Raw genomic sequence first — 11,266 nt, 5'->3', positions numbered from 1 at the left:
GTTCTCTTTTTTTACTGGGTCTCTGGTTTAGGAATCCAAGTAATACTGGCTTCATAGAATGAGTCTGGAAGTTTTCCTTCCCTTTCTATTTTTTGGAATAGCTTGAGAAGGATAGGTATTATCTCTGCTTTAAACATCTGGTAGAACTCCCCTGGGAAGCCATCTGGTCCTGGACTCTTATTTGTTGGGAGATTTTTGATAACCGATTCAATTTCTTTGCTGGTTATGGGTCTGTTCAAGCTTTCTATTTCCTCCTGATTGAGTTTGGGAAGAGTGTGGGTGTTTAGGAATTTGTCCATTTCTTCCAGGTTGTCCAGTTTGTTGGCATATAATTTTTCATAGTATTCCCTGATAATTGTTTGTATCTCTGAGGGATTGGTGTAATCATTCCATTTTCATTCATGATTTTATCTATTTGGGTCATCTCCCTTTTCTTTTTGAGAAGCCTGGCTAGAGGTTTGTCAATTTTGTTTATTTTTTCAAAAAACCAACTCTTGGTTTCGTTGATGTGCTCTACAGTGTTTTTAGATTCTATATTGTTTATTTCTGCTCTGATCTTTATTATTTCTCTTCTTCTGCTGGGTTTAGGCTGCCTTTGCTGTTCTGCTTCTATTTCCTTTAGGTGTGCTGTTAGATTTTGTATTTGGGATTTTTCTTGTTTCTTGAGATAGGCCTGGATTGCAATGTATTTTCCTCTCAGGACTGCCTTCGTTGCATCCCAAAGCGTTTGGATTGTATTTTCATTTTCGTTTGTTTGCATATATTTTTTAATTTCTTCTCTAATTGCCTGGTTGACCCACTCATTCGTTAGTAGGGTGTTCTTTAACCTCCACGCTTTTGGAGGTTTTCCAGACTTTTTCCTGTGGTTGATTTCAAGCTTCATAGCATTGTGGTCTGAAAGTATGCATGGTATAATTTCAATTCTTGTAAACTTATGAAGGGCTGTTTTGTGACCCAGTATATGATCTATCTTGGAGAATGTTCCATGTGCACTCGAGAAGAAAGTATATTCTGTTGCTTTGGGATGCAGAGTTCTAAATATATCTGTCAAGTCCATCTGATCCAATGTATCATTCAGGGCCTTTGTTTCTTTATTGACCATGTGTCTAGATGATCTATCCATTTCTGTAAGTGGGGTGTTAAAGTCCCCTGCAATGACCACATTCTTATCCATAAGGTTGCTTATGTTTATGAGTAATTGTTTTATATGTTTGGGGGCTCCGGTATTCGGCGCATGGACATTTATAATTGTTAGCTCTTCCTGATGGATAGACCCTGTAATTATTATATAATGCCCTTCTTCATCTCTTGTTACAGCCTTTAATTTAAAGTCTAGTTTGTCTGATATAAGTATGGCTACTCCAGCTTTCTTTCGGCTTCCAGTAGCATGATAAATAGTTCTCCATCCCCTCACTCTCAATCTAAAGGTGTCCTCAGATCTAAAATGAGTCTCTTGTAGACAGCAAATAGATGGGTCTTGTTTTTTTATCCATTCTGATACCCTATGTCTTTTGGTTGGCGCATTTAATCCATTTACATTCAGTGTTATTATAGAAAGATAACGGGTTTAGAGTCATTGTGATGTCTGTATGTTTTATGCTTGTAGTGATGTCTCTGGTACTTTGTCTCACAGGGTCCCTCCTTAGGATTTCTTGTAGGGCTGGTTTAGTGGTGACGAATTCCTTCAGTTTTTGTTTGTTTGGGAAGACCTTTATCTCTCCTTCTATTCTAAATGACAGACTTGCTGGATAAAGGATTCTCGGCTGCATATTTTTTCTGTTTAGCACACTGAAGATCTCGTGCCAAGCCTTTCTGGCCTGCCAAGTTTCAAAAGAGAGATCAGTCACGAGTCTTATAGGTCTCCCTTTATATGTGAGGGCACGTTTATCCCTTGCTGCTTTCAGAATTTTCTCTTTGTCCTTGTATTTTGCCAGTTTCACTATGATATGTCGTGCAGAAGATCGATTCAAGTTATGTCTGAAGGGAGTTCTCTGTGCCTCTTGGATTTCAGTGCCTTTTTCCTTCCCCAGTTCAGGGAAGTTCTCAGCTATGATTTCTTCAAGTACCCCTTCAGCACCTTTCTCTCTCTCTTCCTCCTCTGGGATACCAATTATGCGTATATTATTTCTTTTTAGTGTATCACTTAGTTCTCTCATTTTCCCCTCATACTCCTGGATTTTTTTATCTCTCTTTCTCTCAGCTTCCTCTTTTTCCATAACTTTATCTTCTAGTTCACCTATTCTCTCCTCTGCCTCTTCAATCCGAGCCGTCGTGGTTTCCATTTTGTTTTGCATTTCGTTTAAAGCGCTTTTCAGCTCCTCGTGACTGTTCCTTAGTCCCTTGATCTCTGTAGCAAGAGATTCTCTGCTGTCCTCTATACTGTTTTCAAGCCCAGCGATTAATTTTATGACTATTATTCTAAATTCACTTTCTGTTATATTATTTAAATCCTTTTTGATCAGTTCATTAGCTGTTGTTATATTTCCTGGAGATTCTTCTGAGGGGAATTCTTCCGTTTGGTCATTTTGGATAGTCCCTGGAGTGGTGAGGACCTGCAGGGCACTTCCCCTGTGCTGTGGTGTATAACTGGAGTTGGTGGGCGGGGCCGCAGTCAGACCTGATGTCTGCCCCCAGCCCATTACTGGGGCCACAGTCAGACTGGTGTGTGCTTTCTCTTCCCCTCTCCTAGGGGCGGGATTCACTGTGGGGTGGTGTGGCCCGTCCGGGCTACTTGCACACTGCCAGGCTTGTGGTGCTGGGGATCTGGCGTATTAGCTGGGGTGGGTAGGCAAGGTGCACGGGGGCAGGAGGGGCAGGCTTAGCTTGCTTCTCCTTAGGTGATCCACTTCAGGAGGGGCCCTGTGGCAGCAGGAGGGAGTCAGATCCGCTGCCGGAGGTTTGGCTCCGCAGAAGCACAGAGTTGGGTGTTTGAGCAGAGCGAGCAAGTTCCCTGGCAGGAACTGGTTCCCTTTGGGATTTTGGCTGGGGGATGGGCGGGGGAGATGGCGCTGGCGAGCGCCTTTGTTCCCCACCAAACTGAGCTCTGTCGTCTGGGGGCTCAGCAGCTCTCCCTCCCTTTGTCCTCCAGCCTTCCTGCTTTCTGAGCAGAGCTGTTAACTTCTGACCTCCCAGACGCTAAGTCACGCTTGCTGTCGGAACGCACTCCGTCCAGCCCCTCTGCTTTTGCCCTCCAGACTCGGGGGCTCTGCTTGGCCGGCGAGCCGCCCCTCCGCCCCGGCTCCCTCCCGCCAGTCCGTGGAGCGCGCACGCCTCATCGCCCTTCCTACCCTCTTCTGTGGGCCTCCTGTCTGCACTTGGCTCTGGAGATTCCATTCTGCTAATCCTCTGGCGGTTTTCTGAGTTATTTAGGCAGGTGTAGGTGGAGTCTAAGTGATCATCAGGACGCGCGGTGAGCCCAGCGTCCTCCTACACCACCATCTTCCCTCTCCTATGTCCATTTTTAAATTGGATTTTTTTTTTGGTATGAGTTGTATGAGTTCTTTATTTTGGATATTAACTCCTTATTGAATGTATCATTTGCAAATATCTTCAGCTGATTAGGTTGCCTTTTCACTTTGCTGATGGTTTCTGGTGCTGTGCATAAGATTTTTATTTTGGTCTAGGCCCAGAAGTTTATTTTTGTTTTTGTTTCCCTTGCTTGTGGAGACCTATCTAGAAAAATGTTGCTAACGCTGATGTCAAAGAAATTACTGCCTATATTTTCTTTTAGGAGTTTTATGGATTTAGCTCTCACATTTAGGTCTTTAATACATTTTGATTTTATTTTGTGTATGGTGCAAGAAAGTGGTCCAGTTTCATTTTTTTGGATGTAACTGTCCAGTTTTCCCAGCACCGCCTATAGAAAAAGCTGTTTTTCTCACTGTATATTCATGCCTCCTTTCTTATAGATTGACCCCATAAGTGTGGGCTCATTTTCTCGTCTGTTTATTCTATTCCATTGATTTAAGTGTCTATTTTTGTGCCAGTACCATACTGTTTTGATTACTATAGTTTTGTAGTGTATTTTGAAGTCTGGGATTGTGATACCACCACTTTTGTTATTTTTAAGATTTCTTTGGTTATTCAAGTATTTTATGATTTCATACAAATTTTAGAATTATTTGCTCTAGTTTTGTGAAAAATGCTGTTGTGATTTTGATAGGATTTGCACTGAATTTTTAGATTACTTTGGATAGCATGGGCATTTTAACAATATTAATTCTTCCAATCCATGAACATGGTATATCTTTACATTTGCAGTTTCCCAATCTTTAAAATTTGACATGGATAATGACCTGCTCTAGAGGGTTGTTGCATATAATAGGTAAAGTGACTGTTTTCAAAAATATTTAGTGAAATAGTCTAATGAGTGATTTGGGGGAAAGGAGTTATCCTGTCAAAAGTGGATATAGCTCCATCCTAAAATATTTATTTTGGGGATTTATAATGCTTATGATGTTCTTGAAGACTTCACAGATTAGCTTAGTTTGTTGTAAGCCATTATTTGCTTTATTTAAATATAGGACTTTTTTTTTTTTAATTGAGAAGACTCCTTCCCACTCTTTTCTATTAATTTCACATGGATTATTCGCTTAAAATACTTTGGATGAAAAAAAAGGGAGGGAGTCAAACCATAAGAGACTCTTAAAAACTGAGAATAAACTGAGGGTTGGTGGGGGGGTGGGAGGGTGGGGAGGGTGGGTGATGGGCATTGAGGAGGGCACCTGTTAGGATGAACACTGGGTGTTGTATGGAACCAATTTGACAATAAATTTCATACTAAAAAAAAGAGGTTCTGGGGCCAAAAAAAATATATTTTGGAAACTTTGAAGATAATATATATGTGGTTTATCTCTGTGATTAGCAGCTATAAATGCTCAAATATTAGTGCGTATTGTTGAAATAAATGAAGGAGGCTGCAAGGTTATCCTCTGTATTTGAGGAGGTAAGAATTTATTGTATGGTTTGAAAATAATGCAACTCTTTGGTAGTGGTTGAGGTGTGTGAGGGAAATTATGAAGACAAGAAATCATATATTGAGTAGGATAGACTTTGTCTCCTTATAAATAGTTCATCTATTAAACTAAATTAGAAAAAGTAGACAAAAATTTCAAATTTTTTATCTCTATATTCTTAATTTATAAAATCCTAAATTCAGCAAAATTTACTAAATAAGTTGGATTTCATTCCATAAGTGGCAGCAACCTGAAATAGTAGGTGAAAGTGTTCCTGGGGTTTGGGAAGTCTCATTGTAAAGCTTATTAGTTAATTATTAACTCAAAGTTGATTATAAGTGCACAAACCACACACATTTAGAAAGAACCAACAGCACATTTTATTAATTACCACACAGTTTCATCTCTTTTTCAATCTGCTAAGAAATGTCGATGACCATAGAGTGAATAAACCATAAGCCCCTGGAGGGGAATCATAATTAAAATAATCAAAAAAGTATTACCATCATAGAACTATATTAAAGATATTTTAGAATGAGTTCTTAATTAAGGTTTATTGCTTATATTAGTAATTTGTCCAGGCAACTGCCAGTCATTCAACTCACTTTGCTTCTGTGAAATAGAACAAAGAAAACCTCTCTTTTGTTATTAAACCCTCAGAAATCCTCCCGCTCTAGGTCCAGACTACCTCAAATCCTCGGTTCTTTCCTAAAGGACATCCAGTTACAGTTACATTTTCACTTTGTGGAAGGGATCTCTTTCTGAAGGCTGTAAATGTGGCTCTGTATATTGCATCTTATTTTCCTATTGCCTTTTATTACATTTTAGAGAGTTACACCAGAAAAAAAAGTAGATGGCTAACGGTTAAAATAAAATGTATGTTAAAACCAACAATTGTGATTATATATTTTAAAGACTAGATGATCTTTAGAGGCATTTTGGGTAATACTTAAATATGCCACACAGAAAAAATAGTGAAATAAAATGTGGTTCTAAAAATAGTCAATTCACACTAGATTTTCAGGAAAGGAAGTTAAATCCTGGCTATTGCCTGGCTCTTTACATTTAGCATCTATCTTAATCCTACTAGAGATAAGCAATAGTCACAAAATTCCTAATTCTTATTTTGAGTGCTCTCTGATTGACTACTTACTACCCAGCTAAGGCTATTGTTTCATGACCAAAGGTCCCACTAAAAAGGAGAATTACAGACCAATATCCCAGATGAACATGGATGCAAAAAATTCTCAACAAGAAAGATACTAGCAAATTGAATCCAATAGTACATTAAAAGAATTATTCACCATGATCAAGTGGGATTTATTCCTGGGCTGCAGGGGTGGTTCAGTTTCTGAAAATCAATCAATGGGATACATCACATTAATAAAAGAAAGGATAAGAACCATACGATCCTCTCAACAGGTGCAGAAGAAGCATTTGAAAAAGAGTAGTATCCTTTCTTGTTAAGAACCCTCAAGAAAGTAGGGGAAAAAAGGAACATACCTCAACAAAATAAAGCCATATATGAAAGACCCATAGCTAATATCTTCCTCAATGGGAAAAAATTGAGAGATTTTCCCCTAAGGAAGATGACATGGATGTTCATTCTCACCACTGTTGTCCAACATAATGCTGGAAGTCTTAGCCTCAGCAATCACACAACAAAAGAAATAAAAGGCATCCAAATTGGTAAGGAAGAAGTCAAATTTTCACTCTTCTCAGATGACATGATAGTCTACATGGAAAACCCAAAAGACACTGGCAAAAAATTGCTAGAACTGATATATAAACTCAGAAAAGCCACAGGATGTAAAATCAATATACAAAAATCGATTGCATTTCTATATACCAATAATGAAGCAGCAGAAAAAGAAATCAAGGAATCAATACCATTTACAATTGCACCAAAACCCATAATATACCTAGGAATAAACCTAACCAAAGAGGTAAAAAATTTGTACTGTGTGAACTATAGAACTTGTGAAAGAAATTGAAGAAGACACAAAGAAATGGAAAAGCATTCCATGCTCATGGATTGGAGGAACAAATAATGTTAAAATGTCTATACTACTGAAAGCAATCTACACATTCAATGTAATCCCTATCAAAATAACACTAGGATTTTTCAGAGAACTAGAACAAATAATTCAAAAGTTTGTATGGAACCAGAAGAGATCCCAAAAGGCCAAAGTAGTGTTGAAAAAGAAAAGCAAAGTGGGAGGTGTCACAATTCTGGACTTCATCAAGACGGTATGGTACTGGCACAAAAACAGACACATCAATGGAACAGAATAGAGAACCCAGAAATGGGCCCACAACTATATGGCCAACTAATCTTTGACAAAGAAGGAAAGCATATCCAATGGAAAAAAGACAGTCTCTTCAACAAATCGTGTTGAGAGAATTGGAAAGCAACATGCAGAAGAATGAAACTGGACCACTTTCTTACACCATACACAAAATAAATTCAAAAATTTGTGATACACCTAAATATGAGGCAGGAAGCCATCAGAATCCTAGAGGAGAACATAGCAGCAACCTCCTGACCTTGGCTATAGCAACTTCTTATTAGACACATCTCCAGAGGCAAGGGAAATAAAAACAAATATGAACTATTGGGACTTGATCAAGATAAAAATCTTCTGCACAGTGAAGGAAACAATCAACAAAACTAAAAGGCAGCCTATGGGATGGATGAAGATATGTGCAAATGATACATTGGGTAAAGGGTTAGTATCGAAAATCTATAAAGAACTTATCAAACACAACACGCAGAAAATAAATAATCCAGTTAAGAAACTGGCAGAAGACATGAATAGACACTTCTCCAAAGAAGATATACAAATGGCCAACAAACACATGAAGAGATGCTCAACATCATTCATCATCAGATAATACAAATCAAAACCACAGTGAGATACCACCTCACACCTGTCAGAATGGATAAAATGAAAAATTCAAGAAACAAAAGATGTTGGGAGGATGTGGAGAAAGGGGAACCTTCCTACACTGTTGGTGGGAAGGAAAACTGATATAGCCACACTGGAAAACAGTGTAGAGGTGCCTCAGAAAGTTAAAGATGGAATTACCCAATGTCCCAGCAATTGCGCTACTAGGTATTTTCCAGAGGATTCAAAAATACTGATTCAAAGGGGCATATGCACCCCAATGTTTATAGCAGCACTATCAACAATAGCCAAATTATGGAAAGAAACCAAATTCCCATAGAATGATGAATATATAAAGAGGTGGTATATATGTATGTGTGTAATGTGTGTGGAATGGAATATTACTCAGCCATCAAAAAGAATAAAATCTTGCTATTTGAAATTACATGGATGAAGCTAGAGTATACTGTTATGGAAAATAAGTCAGAGAAAGAAATATATGATTTCACTTATATGTGGAATTTACGAAATGAAACAGATAAACATAGGGGAAGGGAAGGAAAAATAAAATAAGATATAAACAGAGAGGGAGGCAAACCATAAGAGACTCTTAATGATAGAGAACAAACTAAGAGTTGCTGGGGGGGAGGTGGGTGGGGAGATGGGCTAAATGGGTGATGGGCATTAAGGAGAGCACGTGTTGGGATGATCCCTGAGTGTTATATGTAAGTGATGACTCACTGGGGTCTACTCCTTAAACCAATACTACATATATGTTAACTAACTTGAATTTAAATCAAATCTTAGAAAAAAATCCTTAAGTAAAAACATGCATCATTCTTTGGAGGTAGAGTGATAAGATCATACCTGCAAAGTTGGACTTTCTCATACAGATATCCTTCCTTTTATTCAGTAACTACCAGTGGAGAAGAATTTGCTTATAGTGTTAACTCCCAAAGAAATTTATGACCATGTTATACCCTTATATTGTGCTCCAATTCTGAAGTACAAAGTAGATTTATACTTCCTTAGAAACTCAGTTATATAAAAAGAGTTCCTAAAACAATTTAATTTCTTAAAACTATCCCATCATGTAGTGAGGGTTATTTATGATGATGATGGGCTTGGGGTACCTGGGTGGCTCAATTGGTTAAGCATCTGACTCTTGGTTTTGGCTCAGGTAATGATCTTACAGTTTCATAAGTTCAAGTCCCCCTTCAGTCTCTGTGCTCACAGTGTGGAGCTTGCCTGGGATTCTCTCTCTCCCTTTCTCTCTGCTCCTCCCCTACTCACCTGTCTCTGCCTCTCTCAAAATAATAAATTTTTTAAAAAGTTAAAAAAAAGATCATGGTGGGCTTTATTGTAACAATTCCCTAACCAAAATTAATGAATTCTCTAGAAAAGTATCTTGTTCATATCTTATTAAGATAGATTGCAGTAGGAACATAGTTCACTGTGACTTCTGATTTATATTTTATGAGCAGGTATTTCAGTCCTAAAGACTTTCCTTAGGGCAGTCTTCATTTCCTTGTTCTTTAGGCTGTAAATTAGAGGATTACAGAGGGGTGTTATCACAGAATAAAACAAGGTCACAATTTTCTGCACTTGCACTGGGTGTCCTGATCTAGGACTAACATACATCACCATAATAGAGCCAAAAAACAGGATCACCACTGCCAGATGAGAAGCACAAGTGGAGAAAGCCTTGCGTTTGCCTGCTGCTGAGGGCATCCTTAGCACAGCCACAATCACCAGAGCATAGGAACAAAGAACAAAGAGAAAGGTTCCAATCATGAAAACAGCATTGAAAGTAGAGTAAATGAACTGTGTTGTGGTGTCTTCAGAACAGGACAGCATCATCAATGGGGCAGGATCACACAAGAAATGGTTGATGGTATTTGGGCCACAGTAGGGTAACTGTGAAATGAGAACAACTGGGGTTAGGAAGAGGATGAACCCGCACGACCAGCCAAAGATGGCAAGGCCAGTGTACAGCTGTTTCGTCATAATGCGTGGGTAATGCAGAGGACGACAGATGGCAAGGTACCTGTCAAAGGCCATGATGCAGAGGAAGAAGCCCTCATCACACCCCAGAGAGAAGAAGAAGTAGAACTGTGCAAAACAGTTCACAAAGGAAATGGACTTGCTTGAGGACAGGAAATTGGCCAACATGTTAGGGACGGTCGTGGTGACATAACATATTTCCAGGAGAGAGAAATTCCCCAAGAGGATGTACATGGGCGTGTGAAGACGCCGTTCCCACCGCACTGCACAGACAATGGCTGCGTTCCCCATGAGAGTCAGCGTGTAGACTACTGAGAAGAGCCCGAAGTAGAGGAGCTGCATTTCTGGGCTTGAGGGAAAGCCCACGAGGATAAAGTGGCTAACGGAGTTGGTGGTTTCTGTGCCGGACACATTCATTGGTCTGGAAGACATGGAGATGACTTTGTTATAGCACTCTTAATGGAGTATGCTGGTTCTCTCAGAAAACACCAAATTCTTGACCATTTTTTGATAAAGTAACAAACCATGAGTTTTCTGTTAAGCAACAAAGCTGTGATCATCACAACATGTTCTCCAAAGCATGACTTCATTTTGATAAGATGTAAGTAATAATATAAATAAAAACATGGTGTGGGACTATCATTAAACTGGGTCAGGAGACTGGATTACATATTAGTGCAAAATTGATATTTCTTTCTAAAGAATAATGTAAAATTAATTTATTGGAATTAGTAATGTTGATAAGAACAGTAAATGAAATCCTATTTATATTAAGACATTCCAAAAAGTTCTTTCTCACTGAGATAGAAAGTGAAAGGGCACAGGGAATATTGCTTTTTGTACTTGTTTGTGATGACCAAAATGGCTCTCTGGTTCCATCATAGATGATTCACTACATGACTAGACAGACATGTTTGGTACATAAAAAATGCTTTCTCTCTATCCAGCCTCTTGGATTGAGCTTCATAGCATGGGGAAAAGCCTTACGCTTTGGCACCTAAAAGTCCTCCCAGTTTGTTGTTGAATCACGCTTAACTTGTACATGTGTTATTTCCTTAGAAATCTACTCTTGGCTATCACATTTGGCATCTAATGTGGAAGGACTGCTTTTTATTATACTTGTTGCCCATGGGGCTGTGTAGACTGTGTCAAGTCTGAATGCAACCTGGTGGTTCAGTCCATTTGTTTTCCATAGCAATCTTATGTCATATGGCAGTATAGGGCAGGTAGAGGAAATTCTCCAATTACAGAAGTTTGTGTGTGTGTGTGTGTGTGTGTTTTCCCCCTGTCCTGGAAGACAGTGTTTCCCTTGTTTTGTTGTGAATATATAGTAAGATTAAAAAAAATTTTTTAACGTTTACTTATTTTTTTGAGACAGAGAGAGACAGAGCATGAACGGGGGAGGGTCAGAGAGAGAGG

At 38.9% G+C, this 11,266-nt stretch overlaps 2 protein-coding genes across 4 annotated transcripts in view; one reads left to right on the top strand and one right to left on the bottom strand.

Moving 5' to 3' along the window:
• Positions 1-9,310: 9,310 nt before the first annotated feature.
• Positions 9,311-10,264, bottom strand: LOC102951601 (olfactory receptor 11G2-like). The gene has a single exon (XM_007091411.2). It carries the CDS (start codon positions 10,262-10,264, stop codon positions 9,311-9,313), a length of 954 nt encoding a protein of 317 aa, XP_007091473.1.
• Positions 10,265-10,377: 113 nt separating this feature from the next.
• LOC102953627 (olfactory receptor 4N2) overlaps positions 10,378-11,266 on the top strand; it is a 140,719-nt gene continuing 139,830 nt past the window's right edge. Inside the window, exon 1 of one of the 3 annotated variants that reach the window (XM_042989295.1) lies at positions 10,378-10,448. The gene's annotated coding sequence lies outside the window, so the exon portion shown is untranslated. The remainder of the gene's footprint in view (positions 10,449-11,266) is intronic. The other 2 variants (XM_042989296.1, XM_042989294.1) reach the window with 2 other exon arrangements.

Source organism: Panthera tigris, chromosome B3, assembly GCF_018350195.1.
Source record: "Panthera tigris isolate Pti1 chromosome B3, P.tigris_Pti1_mat1.1, whole genome shotgun sequence".
NCBI classification, from domain to species: Eukaryota; Metazoa; Chordata; class Mammalia; order Carnivora; family Felidae; genus Panthera; species Panthera tigris.
The sequence above is the reverse complement of the archived record's forward strand: the minus strand, read 5'-3'. Positions and strand labels throughout refer to the sequence as shown.